Source organism: Mus pahari, chromosome 6 (genome assembly GCF_900095145.1).
Source record: "Mus pahari chromosome 6, PAHARI_EIJ_v1.1, whole genome shotgun sequence".
NCBI classification, from domain to species: domain Eukaryota; kingdom Metazoa; phylum Chordata; class Mammalia; order Rodentia; family Muridae; genus Mus; species Mus pahari.
In genome coordinates, this window is record NC_034595.1 from 628,805 (window position 1) to 644,778 (window position 15,974).

At 44.3% G+C, this 15,974-nt stretch overlaps 1 protein-coding gene across 2 annotated transcripts in view; it reads left to right on the top strand.

Annotated features, from left to right (window-relative positions):
• Tdrd7 (tudor domain containing 7) overlaps positions 1–13,967 on the top strand; it is a 61,550-nt gene extending 47,583 nt beyond the window's left edge. The window contains exons 13-17 of one of the 2 annotated variants that reach the window (XM_021200124.1): positions 1,044–1,178; positions 3,684–3,794; positions 5,481–5,977; positions 8,978–9,138; positions 13,498–13,963. In XM_021200124.1, coding sequence (XP_021055783.1) covers positions 1,044–1,178; positions 3,684–3,794; positions 5,481–5,977; positions 8,978–9,138; positions 13,498–13,718 — 1,125 coding nt within the window. In that variant the 3' untranslated portion in view covers positions 13,719–13,963. Of the gene's footprint in view, positions 1–1,043; positions 1,179–3,683; positions 3,795–5,480; positions 5,978–8,977; positions 9,139–13,497 lie in introns of both variants that reach the window. The other variant, XM_029540075.1, reaches the window with a different exon arrangement.
• The last annotated feature ends 2,007 nt before the right edge of the window (positions 13,968–15,974 follow it).

Here is a 15,974-nt window from a genome sequence, read left to right on the forward strand (position 1 = left end):
AAATACCTTGGTGTGACTCTAACTAAGGAAGTGAAAGATCTGTATGATAAGAACTTCAAGTCTCTGAAGAAAGAAATCAAAGAAGATCTCAGAGGGCTGAGGGCTAGTGTGTGCCACGTGCTCAGATGGTATTACTGAGTTTAGTTGATAATATTTAAATGTACAGAATGGTTTTTAATTTAAAATGTAACTCAAGGCTCTGAAAAGTTACAAAAGTAATATGAAGAGCCCCCACTTAGTATTTGTGTAATCAGTCTCTAATTACCAACCAGGAAATCAACGTTAATACGTGTAACTAATGTGCAGGGTTCTCTGTTGTTTCTCAGATTGTCGCACCATGGTCTTTTCTGCCCTGTGACCCAGTCTGGATGCCTCATTGGGTACCTGACATGTCTCCTCTAAACCTTCCAAAACACTGCTAGTCGGCCTTCCTTTTTAAGACTCTAAAGTGTTTGGACAAAAGTGCTTCTTATTTTTAGTACATGTATAAATACTTAGACTAAGTGTATGATTTTATTTTATTGCTATTAAATTGTTTAAGTGATGTCTTTGTTCTTGACAGTTATACAAGAATTGCTCATGTAGTTCATCCATTGCTGAACATTACTCCAGACTTTATCCCTCTGACTTTTCGAGCTTCAGATTTTTTTCATATGGCAGTAATAATAAAAACGACTGGGTTTTATAGTAAAACTGTAAAGTATGTTATGATTTCAAAAAAGTCTATCTTGAATTATTGGTGCTCTTTATTTTCTTACTAGGACTTAAGAAATTTTCTCCATATTTTAATATTTTAAAAAGCACATTATCTCATTAGCATGCTTTGAGAATTAGAGAACTAGTAGACACTGCTGTCCTCACAGTGGGCAGGCCTGCCGCGTAGTACTTGCCTTCTCACTGTCGAGTGACAGGAGAAAGGTCCATGTTATAGTCCACGAGTGTTTGATAAATACCTTTACACAGAAGAGCCGATAGCTGACTGTGCTGCAGGCAGTGTGTCCGTCTTCTGCTGTGACAGGAAGCCACTGCTTGTCTCCTTGCAGATCACAAACGTTCACAGCAGCCGTGCACTCGACGTTCAGTTCCTGGACTCTGGCAATTCGACATCTGTGAAAGTGTCAGAACTCAGAGAAATCCCACCGCGGTTCCTGCAGGAAATGCTTGCCATACCCCCTCAGGTATGACCTGCCCAGGCCTGGAGATCTACGGAAGAGCTTCCTGCCTGTTGAGCATCATTGCCAGCCTTGAGCACAGGCACTGTGTCAGTTCATAAGGATACTGGAGAGTGTCCAATTGTCGCCGCCGCTCACTGGCTTTCAGAAGTCAGTTTGGCTGACTTACACAAGCAGTAGTCACAGTTACAGAAAACTGTTTAGTAAATGTTTGTTTTCAAGTACATTGAGTCATTAGACTGTTACCTAAGTAGAAGCTCCATTATAATAATCACAGTTCTGACACTAAATAGCCAGCTTCTGCACTCTTCCAAGATGTTTTACGTAAGTGTTTATTTCCAGGGTCTGTGTTATTAGGCTCACCATTCTTTTGGGAATGTGTGTGTATGTACTCATCTTTCTGTAGTACTTTCTCCCATCTATGAAATGGGAGTGATAGTGTTCCCCATAGCCTGTCCTCTTAAGGCCTATTCAGATGAGAGTTGGGGGTCACTATAAACCTTTGGTATTGTTCTTAAAAAACACTTGCTACCTTTAAAGGAAATAGAGGAATTTTTTTTTACAGGAATATATGTTTGTTTGTGTGTGTGTATGTGTGTGTGTGTGTGTACACATACATATATATATAATTTAATTGGTATATTCTGTTAAATATTTATATCTAAATAATTAATGATATATTGTTATATTCTATTAAATATATATACTATTTGATTAACATATAAGGAATATATGATTAATTATCATGTTCTATTAAATAGTCATTTATACCAGGCATGGTGGCATACTTCTATAATCCCAGCACTGGGTGGGTAGAGGCAGAAGTTTCAAGGGTTCATGGTCATCCTTGGCTATGTAGTGAGTTTAAGGTTAGCCTGGATTCCATGAGACCTGGTCTCAAAAGCACAGCACACATGAGTGGATTGCACAATGTCCCCGACTGTTTTCCAGAAGACACCTGTCACCGACAGGGCTAGCATATAAAGCAAGGTTTGCCGGGACTAGCATGACTTTCAACATTTCCCTCCATTGCTTTTTCTGACAGATAATCATAGGAAGAATTGAGCTCTCATGTAAGCCTGCTTTCATGATGTCTCTTTTCCTGTTGATATACAGCCATAATACTGGAAGCCCATGGCCCTTTAAGTGCTACAGTTCTGTGACTCTGCTCTGGCCTCCGTGTCTCCTCATGGCCATGGCCATGGCCATAGGGCCTGTATCATACTAACAAGGTTTCCCGACTGGAGAAAGGGGCTTTGGCCTACCATGGCCTCTTTGAAAGTTACATAGCAGTCTCTTCTTTATGCTGTAGTGTTGGATGTAACAGACACTAAACACCTTTTATTTTCTGTTAACCTTAGCTAGATTCCTTATTTGATAAGTGTGATCACTATTTACTGTAGGTCCCTAAAGGCCAGCCTGCCCAGCCTCTAGTTCACACCCCCAAGAGTTCCAAGTAACAGAAGCAAACCCATAAAGGTTGACTCTGGCAGCTCTTGATTTTAAGTGATTTTAAACATGTGGATCAGTTGCCAGGATTTAGAAAAACAAAAACAAAACAGTATTTGTCTCTCACTAAAGTGCTTATTTTAGCATTTCTTTTAATCATTTAGAAAATCTGATTATATTAAATGCTCTCTTTTGGTGGCAAAGCTGCTGAGCAGTCTGTGGCCTTTCCTGCTATGAGGGCCTGTACTTACCTGTGTACCAGCTCATAGGGCTGCCTACTGCCATCTTGCCTCTGCTCATAGGTCCTGCAAAGTGTTCTCTCCACTCTGAGTGGCCTAGCCGTCACCTGCAGCTTTTCCAGGGAGAGAGAGACTCCTGAGCGAGCCTAGGGGGAGGGTGAGCATGACAGGGCTTAGCACAGAGAAGGGTGTGGGGAAGCTTTCACACTGGTCACAAATTTCCTCCCTTAATTCAAGACTCACACATGGCTGAAGGAATCCCAGAGGTCACTGTCCCTCTTGTGGCATTCTGCAGCAGCTTGGGAGTAAGAGAGCACTGGGCAGGGGAGGGGGGGAGGCATTTGGGTTACCCGAGGATTTGAGGAGTTTTGTCCTTTCTAGTTCTTCTCATCACTGCCTCCTTCAGGAGGTGAGCACAATTGCTCAGCTCCTTTTGGTTTCTTGGGAGATGTTGAGTGAAGTAGATAAGCTTCCTTTGAGGCTTGCAGCAAAGTCAGGTTGTTCCAGGTGTCCCATCTGTTCAGTTCTGTGACCTGACACAGACTGCTCTCTCAACTCCTTTCACCATCTATAAAATGGTGCACAGCATATGTTGGGCCTGTGAGGCGATAATAGTGTCTGGTATAAACCCCTTGGCCCCTGAGAGGATTAAAAAAAAAAGTAGTGACATAAATAGATAACATATAGCAGACCGTCAGACCAAGGACTGTGACTGCTGTTACCTGTTACAGAATCTGGCTTGAGAGAAACAGATGTTAGATCTATCTTAAGACAGTGTGTTTGCTCCATATACCATGTTACAATTTTTGCTTGTTTTTTCCAGGCTATAAAGTGCTGTTTGGCTGATCTTCCACAGTCCATTGGCATGTGGACACCAGATGCTGTTCTTTGGTTAAGAGATTCTGTGTTGAATTGCTCGGACTGTAGTATTAAGGTTAGTTATCTTACTGGTACTGAGATGTCTGGAAAGAGTTGGAACTCAGGGTTTACATGGATGAATGTCACCTCACTGTCATAAATGGACATGTTTTTACTTCTAAGAGATGAGTTATACATGTAGCTATAGATATTTCATGGTTTATTTCTATTTAATGAGTTAACCTCCATCTCCTGTATTACTCAAAACCCCTTTTCCTGTTATTAATAAAGTAGCAAGGAAGCTTAGTTCTCCAGTTTTGCTAAGAGATAAATTGTGATCATATCTCTGAATAAATATTTTAAGGCAATTTTTTTTCTAAGTTGGGGTGGATTATAAACAAGTCAACCACCACTAACCTGGTGTTTGCCCATGTTTTCCTGAAGTTCCTTAGCTTGGTGCTCACATTTCTAGAGTGAAGAACATTCAGACACCCGTTAGCTCTCATGAACAATGTTATTACATCTAAACACAGAGGTGGAATCCCTCAAACAGTACCTTCCCAAAGCTGTAAGTCATTTCCCCTGCCCTGACTCCCCTGTCCCTGTGTGCCTGTGTTGTCCAGACTGCTACTGTGCACCATGCTCATTGCATGCGCCATGCTAGTGCATTTACTGGTTTGATGATGCCTTGTTTTATGGTCTTCATTTATCACAATAGAATGTGTTTTTTTTCTCAGCAAAGTCTTAGGTACACAGGATTGTTTTTTTTCTTTTGAGATAGTGCCTTGCTTTATAGCACTGACTGGCCTGGAACTTGCAGTAATCCTCCTGCCTTGAGCTGTGAGGTGTTGCTATTACAGGCTCAGTTCACCATTCTCAGCTTTAAAAGTATTTTTTAGTGGTTAATTTTAATGATACTCTGTACCATAAATCAAGACAATCACAGTATCTCAGTAGACACCAAAGAATGGATTTAAATGGTTCACTGAGGGAGCAGTTTTCAAAGTAAATTGTCCTGGGCAGGCTGTCTTGCAGGTCTTATCACTCACTCTTCCTGCCCATGCCCCTGTCTCCCATTTGTGTCCCCGTTGATAAATGATGGATGGACACAGCCTGAAGTGTCTTATTCCTGTCATCCTTAAGACACACTGGAGGAGTTGATGAGAATCACTAAGTTGCTCAGCCCTCAGCCGTGCACCCACACAGTCAGAATGACCCTGTTCCCCATGGACGGGCTGGGAGGTCAGAAGGGCTCTCTCTTGATGGAGTTGCCTTCTACTCTTCTTCCTGGGCTCCGCTGTGTAACTGGGGAGGGGAATACAGACAAGAGCCAAACAAATAATTGGGACCAGAGGTCCCACTAACTGCCATCCTGGGGTCCTCAGCTGGCCTGAATCAGGTGCTTGTCGTCATCCTGGCTGTTTGATTGTTGAGGATGGGTAGCAAGTATGTGGACGCTTGCTGTGTTCATCTTACTCTGAATTGGGGTGTCATTAGAGACTTGATGATGCTACATTATGGCTCTTCTTCCCTCAGTGTCAGTAGCCACTTCTTACAAAATTACAGCATATTTTTGTTTCCGTAAGATTTGCTGCTGTTTTGTAGATGTTTTGGGGCCTATTAGGCTGTGATAATCCATCTTACCATGAATAGTGTTTTTGCAAAATATTCTGCTTTGGTATTTAAGGTTAATATAGATTCTGCTTCTCAGAATTGAATGTCAATGTAGATTTTGTAAGTTGCTTCTTTCCATTTCCCAAAGGTGACAAAAGTGGATGAGACCAAGGGGGTTGCCTATGTGTACTTATTCACTCCCAATAACTTCCCGGATCCCCATCGCAGTATTAACCGGCAGATCACAAACGCAGACCTGTGGAAACATCAGAAGGATGTGTTTCTGAGCGCTGTATCTACTGTAGCCAGCTCCCCTGGCAACAGGAATGGCGGCACACCTGCTCCGGGCAGCCCTGCAGAGAGTCTCAGAAAGAGCCACCCAGAGGTTATCAAAAAGTCTGTCCTGGACCACAGTTTCTCCTTGGAGGAATTGCCCCCTCCTGTCCACCTGTCAAGGTCAGGGGAACACATGGATGTGTATGTGCCTGTGGCCTGTCACCCAGGCCATTTTGTCATCCAGCCTTGGCAGGAGATCCATAAGCTGGAAGTGCTGATGGAAGAGATGATCCTGTACTACAGCATGTCCGAGGAGCGCCACATAGCGGTGGAGCGAGACCAAGTGTATGCAGCCAAAGTGGAGAATAAGTATGTCCTGGGCAGAGCTTGTTCTTCTAAGAGTATAGAGCTCATGAGGGTCCCTAATCTGTCCAGCAAGATTTGGCCTGAACAAATGAGAATTCTGAATGAAAAATGGATTTGGTAAATTGTGCAAATTTTCTGCTGTTTAAAGTAATACATGTAAAAATGTACTAACCATTTCATGTTAAAAGTTAGTGTTACATACATAAAAAGAAGTTTTTAAAAATTAAATGTTTATTGTGGGAAACTTAGAGGAGAAAAAAAGCATAAGAAACTAAAACCAGCTCCCAAACATAACATTTTTTAGCCACTTCTGTAATCTTTTTAGTTTGGTCTGTGTATTTGTATCATTGATATGCTGTTATAAAGTTGTACTTGCTTTTCCAAAACTCTAGTAGTCTGTGCTAAAAATTCCTCAGAAACAGTTTGTGGCTGAGTGTCTATCTGTCTCTTGGGGAAAGCAAAATTAGCTTTTTCTTTAGTTAGGTAGGCTCTCCCAGATCTTTTGAGTATTATAAATAATAATAGCCAATATTATAAATAATAAACCATTGTTTCCACCTCTGGTTATTCAGTAAGAGTCTTTGGAAAGAAACTGTTAGTTGAAAGATGCAGATTCCCAGCACACACTGGGGTTGCTTCTGGGCAATTGTGAGCACCATTTTAGGAAGTGGCATGCATCGTGTGTTTCTACGAACCTGTGCCCTGCTGCAGTTCTGTTTGGAGCCACACACACTTCCCCAAACCATCAGGTTGTACTGGGTCTGCCCCAGTGGGGCACAAGCTCCCCACTTCACACTACACAAGCCACAGGGCTTAGGAAACGAAGAGCCACCCTGGAAAAGAGGAGCTTCTTAATGCTGAATACAAAATCCCCTACCCTGGTCTCCCCTTCCATTACTCCCTACCCCCCCCACACACACACAGTTTAAAAAAGGTCACACTTAATTTTTTTACACAAAATACTTTTTTCTTTCTTAAGATAGTCAACATGTGTATATATAAATGTCATTTTTATGAGAGAAAAAACAACTTTCAACTCTTAAAATGTGAAAAAGAATAATAGTACTCATTTTGAAAATCATGAGCCTGTGTCATAAGCTTTTCACTGTAAAATTCATTGTGTTACTTCATTCATTACAAGTAAGCGGAAGTGGGGTTGACACTCAGTTTGTATAAGTCTGTCTTAATAAGTCTTCGCTGGCAACTTAGTTCTCATGCAGATGTCATCAGAGGGTGGATGAGTGATGTTGGTGTTGGGCCGACCAGCCAGGAGAGGAAGAGTTGCCCCTCCGGCTCTCCAGCATACAACTGGGACAGCTCTGCACCCATACTTTGGAGCTTTAACCAGCTAGCTGTTCATGGATAATGGTTATTTTATAGATAAGATAATATTAACGATTTTTTTATTTTTACGTTTTAACCAGTGTTAAGTGTTTAAAGAGCTTCTATCTTACTTAAGACTCTCAGCTGTTGAACTTTATTCCCAGCTATGGCAAGCTAATACATAGGAATTTGATATGTTTTTAAATTGTCATGGTCTCCAAATCTCTTAATAATAAGCACTTGGAAATACATTAAAAGCCCCATTCTCCTTTCTTACCCAGCCCCTGAATCTAACCCTTGGGAAAAGGCCCAGCATCTGCATTTTTAACACTCTGGGTTATGAATGCTCTGGAGTTGATATCTAGTCCAGTCTGAGCCTCTGGAGTAATCACCGGGCTTCAGAAGTTGAGCTGAGCAGAAATACACCCGTTTTCTGCAGTGCTCTTTTTATTGGTGTACTCGGTGGACTGGAGACACAGAGCGCCATCACTGGTCCTCTGTAGCTCACTGATGATGCTGTGGGTAGAGACCAAGTGTATTTATTGTACCCCCTAGAGCAGTCGCAGCCTGGCATCTCTACCAGGAAGAATCCCCTCCGGTCTTGTCTGCAGTTTCCACTGAGTTATGTGCAGATGGTGGCTGGCACTTTTAAATGCCTATTGTAATGCCAAGTATCAAGCTAGACACTTGGAAACAAAAAGTAAACCATTACACAGGAGACAGCTGAGGCTCAGGCCAGTGTGATGCCTCAGGGCTATGGGCCAGGGCGATTCTGTTCCAGTGTGCTTGGCTCCCAACCCCCAGCTGTTTGTCATGAGTCCTTTCTGTGTCCCAGTTGTCTGTGAGACACATACATTCTCGCTTACTGCATCATAGACCAAGGTTCCTGTGTTCCCTTAGAAGCCCTCAGTCACATACAGGGATTAAAACTGGCCTCATTGTAAACTACTAGCTATTTCACCCTGAGCTTGCTGCAGGTTTCTGACTGATAAACTCATGGCAGAGAATGCCTGGTCCTGCCACCTGAGGTCCAGTCCATTTTAAACAGAACACACATTTGTTAAGGAGAAGAGAGAGCTGAGAATGGGAGGGGCTCCAAAGGAAGATACCCCCAAAACACTGTTTTGTTCAGAACTTTTGATCTCTCCCCAAACAGCCACCAAGTCCTCTGCCTTCACGAGTCCTCACTCTGGCCTATCTGCCCCTGCAACCATCATGTCCCCTCAGCTTCTCCCTGCTCTTAAGCAACTCTCTGGCTTCCCCTCACCCCACCTACGTCTCTTTCCATCGTACAGACATAGACTGTGATGCCAGATGTGGCCATCTTGTGTCTCCACAGGGTGAGGGTCCCTTGCCTTGTCCTGACCACCTCCATGGCATCTGTTTCAGCCTAAAGAGGGTGACAGTGCAAGAGCCACTGCCTTTGCGTAGCCCCATGAGGCCTGTAAAATCCCAGCCCATGTCAGAGGATCAGGGCCACAGCAGGCAGTGGTAACCTCTGGGGAAAGCAGCCACAATTGCTTCCAAACTTCCAAGGATCATTTGTGTGTATGCGTGTGTGTGTGTGTGTGTGTGTGTGTGTGTGTGTGTGTGTATGCGTGTGTGTAGCGTATAGTGCTTGTTTCCCTTTGGAATGGGTGCTGACTTTGTTTTTTCTTTTGTAATCCAATGTGTCTCTAGGTGGTACAGGGTGCTTTTAAAAGGAATCCTGACCAATGGGCTGGTGTCTGTGTATGAGCTGGACTATGGCAAGCATGAGCTTGTCAACATAAGGAAAGTGCAGCCCCTAGTGGACGTGTTCAGAAAGCTGCCATTCCAGGCGGTCACCGCTCAACTTGCAGGTAATTTATGCAGGGGGGCGGGGCTCAGCTACAGTGGGGCTGGCACTCTACTTGGTGCTAGGTTTTTAGTGAGTGCGGGGTCACTAGGTAGCCTGCTGCCTGTTGCTTCAGCTTTTTAATGCTAGCAGCATCCTGTCCGTGGTGATCATTTTCATGGCCAGTCTCTTCTCCCCTCTGCTTTTGACTTGGGCTGCATGCCTGATAAATTCCTAAAGCTGCAATCCTAGGATAGATAGTGAGACGCTGCGTCTTGCATTTCCTTACTCACAGTCTCCCTGTGTGGGGGAATATATTACCCTATGGGCTAGTGGTCATTTCCCCCACCCCCACTCCACCCCCAGAACTGCAGATTGAACCGTGCATCTTGTCTGTGGGAATGCTGAGTACAGGCTGAGCTATACCTCTACCTCCTGCAGATTATTTTGATGAACTTAAAGCATTCCATTGACCCAGTATTTCCCTGGTTTGAACAGTAATAAAAACAAGCAAAAGGTAACAGAAACTTTTAGCCTAAATAACCAATAAGCACAAATTAATTATTTTTAATTCTAAACTTAATAACTGCTACACAATCACAAAATGTAAGGGCTAGTGAGTTTTTTGTTTGCATCACAGCACAGCTTATAAATGCGTAACTTCACCACACATTGACATTTGGCATGCTTATTTAATGGCTCTACACTGACACTGCTTTGTAGTGTTGCCCCATGAGGTCTTCCTCTGACCTTTGAGAGACAGTTCAGATGTGGCTCCCCCTATGCCTCAGTTTGAACAGAGGCATGGAGGCCAGCAGAACACCTGTGCTTCTGGGCCCTCGGTGTCCTGCCATGCTGGGACATTGTGGCCTTGCAGCCTCCTTGAGCCACTTGACATTTTTGCTGCTGCCTGAGGCCTTGGCCTTTTGTACCCCACACATGGGACAGTTGGGGGACGAGGTGCAGACAAGGATGGATATGAATTCTTTGCTGGTTGCCCAACCTCTAGTGCGAGGCAGGCAGTGTCTCATTCTGAGATCCTTTCCCTTCTTCCTGTGCCAGTCTGCTAGGATTCAAAGCCGCTTCCCATGATGGTTACACATAAAGCAAAAACAGCATTTACACAGTGCTCTGTCTGCAGCATGGTCACTAGTCAGTCCGGGCTTGCAGTAGTTTCTTCAGATTTAATGCTAGCTTTTTCTTCATTTCCACTTTGAATGCCCAAGTTTATCCAATAGCATGTTCTGTCAAATATGGCCTCTCACTGTCAAGAGGGTTCTCTGAGGCATGAGTGCCTAGTGTCCCTGCTATGTGTCAGGGTCTTCAGCGTGCGCGCGCGCGCGCACACACACACACACACACACACACACACACACGTGCACAGAGGCTTTCTTGTATCCTAACCCATGCTGCTGTAGATCACCCCTGAGCACCCACTTGCCATGCACCACACTGTCTGATGTGCATGCTATGTGTTCATTTTCATTTAGCTCAAAATATTTTGAAATCCCTTTGGAGTCTCTTATTAGCCTATGAGTTAGAATTGTGTTATTTCTTCTTGATGTTGTGGGGTTTTTCTCCTAGCTTCCTGTTCATCTCCAGTGTAACTCCATTGGGGTTTGACCAGACATTGTGTGGTTTCTGTTGTTTTGAATTTGTTCAGGTATGTTTTATGTCCCAGAATATGAGTCCATGAAAACTTGAAAAAAATTATAATCTGCCCTTAGTGGATGAGACCTGTAGATGTAACAAGTGTTGAGTTCAGTGTGTCTTGCTGGAGCTATACCCCTACCCTGTGTGTGTGTCTGTGTGTCTGTGTGTCCAGGTAGAGCTGCCCATACCTGTTTCTATTCCTGTTGAAAGCAGAGGTCAATGTCAGGCATCTTCCTGTTTTGCTCTGGACCTGGTATCTGGATGTGTGTATTGTATGTGCTGATGAGAGGACAATTTTGCCCACCTTATTTTTCTTAAGATGAGCTCTCACTGACCCTGAGCCTGAGTTGCTAGGCTGGCTAGCCAGCAAGTTCCAGGGCTCCATCCCCCTGCCGGTGTCTCCCCAGGGTGCAGTTGTGAGAGTGCAGCCAGACACCTGCCTTTCACTTGCGTGCTGGGAATGCACACCCTGGTAGCTTCTTTACAACTGAGCTGGGCCCTAGCCTTCTAGACTAATGGTAAGTAGTGTTATTCTCCGTCGCAGTTAGTGGCAGTACCTCATGAACTTTATAAAACAACTTCATCCTTAGGGAAAATGGTTATGTCCTCCTTCCCTCCACAGTGACTCTGACTGCAGCCATTGGTTCACTTATATGTGCTAATTTGCATAATCAGCTACTTTGATGCTAATAATTTGAATGCACTGGTTTCTACTGCTAGATCAGTTACAAATAAGAATGGCCGGGCACTAGGGAGACTGAGGCAGGAGGATTGTGAGTTTGAAGCCAACTTGGGCTACATAGTGAGACATAATCAAGCCTCAAAAGCAAACAGTGTGACTTTCCCTCCGTCACTCACTCTCCCATGAATTCTCTTCCTCTACTCAGACCCAGGTTTGCTTTTCCCTCTGAAGGTCTTTCCTTATTCCCTCTGAGGCAGCCTACTCCGCAGACTCCACCTGGTTTTCACTTGTCCACAGTCTGTTCCTCTTCCTCCTCCTCTTTTGTTTTTCTTTTCTTCTGTCCCTCTACATCCCACCTCTCTAGATGAACCCAGTGCCTGGGAAGCACTGGGCCCTGAACTGTGAGGGCTTCTTGGGCAGGGTAGAGTTTGAGCACTTCATTCCTGGGCTCTCCAGTGTGGTGCGGTGTGGTGCAGCACAGTATGTGCAGCGCGGTGTGGTGCGGTGCAGTGTGGCTGCAAGTGTCCTGTGAGTCTGTCCCGCTGCACCCGAGCTGCTTTCCCTCCTTTGGCTTCTTCCCCAGCTTTCACTGACTTTTGATTTTCTGAAGTCGGGTGTGATGTGCAGAGCTGTGGTTCCCTTGCTGTGTGGTGTGACTAGGACCTGAGGTCATCAGCTCACTGGCAGTGTTCTTCCCCTTGCCTTCCCCCTCCGCACCCCCCACCCCGTTGGCACTACACTGTCCTAGTTGCCACAGTTCTGAACCCCCCTAGCCTTCTCTCTGCTTCAGTCTTAGAAGCTTCTCCTGTTGCTTGAGATCAGGGACTCTTTCCTGGGCCCATCTGCCTGGCCAGTGAGCTTAGCAAACTTCTTTCAGCGGCTTTGTTGTTTTGTTCCCAGCATTTTAATTTTTTTCTTTCCACTTTTCTAAAAATTTCCATATTTCTGTTAAATCATACATTTTCCCCTTTGGTGCCAAGCATGGCCCACACAGGGCGGCACCCGACCCTCCCTCTGTTCTCCTGTGCAGCCTGTCTCCTCCATTGAAGCCCTCAGTTGTCACTCAGGGTTATTTTAAATCCCTGCCTGGCCACTCCAGCACTCCTGCCTTATCTGCTGACCCCGATGGCGGCTCAGTCTCTCTGACTGTGGGCGTGGCCTTCAGAATCACTTGTTTCAGTGGAGGTGAACATGATGCACTGGTAAAAGGCATTTCTGAACAGGCTATCAGTGGTGAGAGAGTGAGGGGGTTGGGACTAGGCCATCTATAGTCCCATAACCAGGTACCATCATGTCCTGGGTGAGCCTGTGCCCCCAGACTGTGAGCTTCACTTCCTCCCAGGAGTCCCTCTTATGGGGAGCAGGATGGCTGTAGGCAGGAAGGAGCCTGCATAAGACCTGCCTGAGCATTCCTCGGATCCATGGGCTCAGAGGAAACATTGCGCTCTTCTCTATGGCTCTCTCTGTTAGAAGAAATGACAGTGTGGCACTGGAGACATGGCTCAGTGGTTAAGAACACTGACTGCTCTTCCAGAGGTCCTGAGTTCAATTCCCAGCAACCACATGGTGGCTCACAACCATCTGTAATGAGATCTGATGTCTCCTCTGGTGTGTCTGAAGACAGCTACAGTGTACTCATGTAGATAAAATAAATAAATCTTTTTAAAAAGAAAAAGAAATGACAGTGTATATAGATCATATAGTCAAGCTTTTCTGTTAATTTAGTATTGGTTCTGACATTTCCCCCTAGCTATCTCAATTGTAAACATTTACAGTTTAGGTATAGGAAATGGGTGCAGTCATCACTACCCTCCTTTATACACAGCATGGTCACTCTCAAAGAAAATGTGTCTGCAGATAGTCTTACCTTTATTCACAATAGAGGAGCTGTGAGCTGAGGAGCGTTGAGCAGCTGTTCTCTGGCGTAGGCAGGTCTAGCCTGGAATACTTGAAGTACTTTGTAACTGACTAAATAGCTCTCCCTCCCAGTGGCTCAGAGAAAGGCAAGAGTGGCCACTCACTGCCCCTCCCTCCCTGTCTTTCTCCTAGGTGTGAAGTGCAGCCAGTGGTCGGAGGAGGCTTCAATGGTATTTCGAAATCACGTGGAGAAGAAACCCCTGGTGGCATTGGTACAGACAGTTATTGAACACACTAACCCTTGGGACCGGAAAGTAGTGCTCTATCTAGTAGACACATCGCTGCCCGACACTGACACCTGGATTCATGACTTTATGTCACAGTATCTGGTAGAGCTTTCAAAAGTTAATTAATCACTGCTTGAGACTTTGACCGCTAATGCAGATTGTTCTCTAAGCAATAATACAAAATGTGTAGGAGGGTCTTAAAACATCTTATTTTTACTACACGGCTCTGACTGTTGTGGAGGGTTGAAAAGAATATGCTTTGTTTGATGAAAAATATTTAACAAGTTTTGTTTAATGCAGTTGACTTTTCAAAGAAAAATTGCACTTGAATTATTAATATAATATTAGAATAAAAGTTTAGCAATATAAAACCTGATGTCTTAGTTTGCTTTCTCTTCTGTTTTAAACACCATGGCCAAAAAGAAACTTCAGAGGAAAACCATCTCCAGAGGAAACCAAGGCAGGAACTGAAGCACAGGCCACAGAGAAGCGCTGCTTCCTGGCTTGTTCCCCAGGGATTGCCTAGTGTGCTTCCTTATAGCACCGAGGACCACAGACCCAGGGGTGTCCCTACCCACAGTGGGCGGGCCTGTCCACATCAGTCATCACTCAAGGCCAGTCTGATGCAGATGTTTTTTTAACTTGAGGCTCCTTCTCAGATGACCGTAATTGTGCCAAGTTGATATGTTAGCTTTGTAGTCTCGAGGCATTTTGATCCTAAGTTGAAAGCATTCATTTTCACTGATGTCTGTGTCTCAGTGTTGGGGTCATCTCCAACAAATTGAGAATATAATGATTTCACTTTGATCCACTCTGGTGTAGTGATGTAGCAAATGACCCCAAAGCAGAATATTTATTCTTAATGTCTGGTACCTCAGTGTTCCTAAAGGAGGAGCCACTCACAACACTGGGCTCCTTGTCCCAAATTTAAAAAAAAAAAAAAGAAAAAAGAGTTAGTGTGTATGTGTGTTTCTTATTTCATGTCAAATGGATTGACGTAGAAGTCAGGGAAACTTTGGGAGCCAGTTAGTCCTTGATCCTTTTATCATCTTCAAGAATTGAACTCAAGTCATCAGTTTGGCACCAAGTGCCTTTATCTGCTCAGACATCTCGTCAGCCATAACCCCAAACCTTGTGTGGCTTCTCATTGTCCAGACTCGAGACCCAGGCTTTCTCAGCTCTCCCTCCCTGGCCCTGTCTTCTCCAGATGTGTCCATCCACTTGGACCTTTCCCTGGAGCCTGGACCCACTTGCCACCATTCAGAACTACTGACATTGCAGAGAAGGATCGTTCCCTTCTGAACGGGTCCTGGCCTTTTTTTTTTTTTTTTTTTTTTTAAAGGTCTTGCTATATAGTCCAGGCTGGTTTCAAACTGGAGATCTTCCTGCTTCCAGGGTGCTGGGATTGTCCCAGGCCTAGCTCTCCAGTGCAGTGTGAGTGAGCCTCTCCAGGTCCTGATGTCACTGCACCTTAAGAGCCAGCTAGCAGTCTTAGTCATCTCAAGTATGATGGCCCCTTGGGACATCTCTTTATCCAGTAGCACACCTTGGATACCTGCTCATGGATAGATGAGCCTTGAATTGTACTGCCTGACAGCATGTATACAGTCCACACTCCCACCATTGCCAATTGCTGGCCAACCGGTTATGTGACATCACTGCATCATGGAACCAGGAAGAGGACGCATCATTTTAGCTTCTGTAACTTTTATGATCACTTCCTGTGTCATCCACATAGGCAGAATGACATTGTGGACAGTGCAGCGTGTGCTGGCTTACTGGTGAACAGACAGGCGAGTGGATGGATTGTAAGCTTTAGCTATGGTTAGGATGAGGTGGAGGAGCCCCAGACTCAGGACTGGAAGAAACACATTGAAGACATCCTGAAGTTCTTAATTAAAATCTTAGTATAGACAGCACAGATACAGGAGGCATGGGAGCAAAGCAAAGTCAGGCCTCACCCAGGCCGAGTGGAAGGCGAACATCTGGGTTGAGCACACTGCATTTGAGCTAGTAGACTGCTGGGAAGGTGCTCAGAGGCTACTGGGAATCGGAAGTGAGTGAACTTCAAGGAGAAAACCAGGCTGGAGACAAACTTTCTTAGTCATCTTTTTATTTGAGAAAAACTAGGGAAAACAATACTAGAAAAGAAAAGACCAGGATTTTTAAAGCTTTCCATCTTAAATGTATAAAAATTATTCTGGTTTTTTAAAAAAAGTACTTTAAAATACTCATGAACACTTATACCACTAACTACAATAATTGTTTATTATGAAATAAAAATTCTTCCAAAATAGCAAGATTTAAGAATACTTATGCCAATGATTGATTATTTATGATGAAATAAAATTTTTTTCCAGAACATAAATGTTTGAGTTAAGG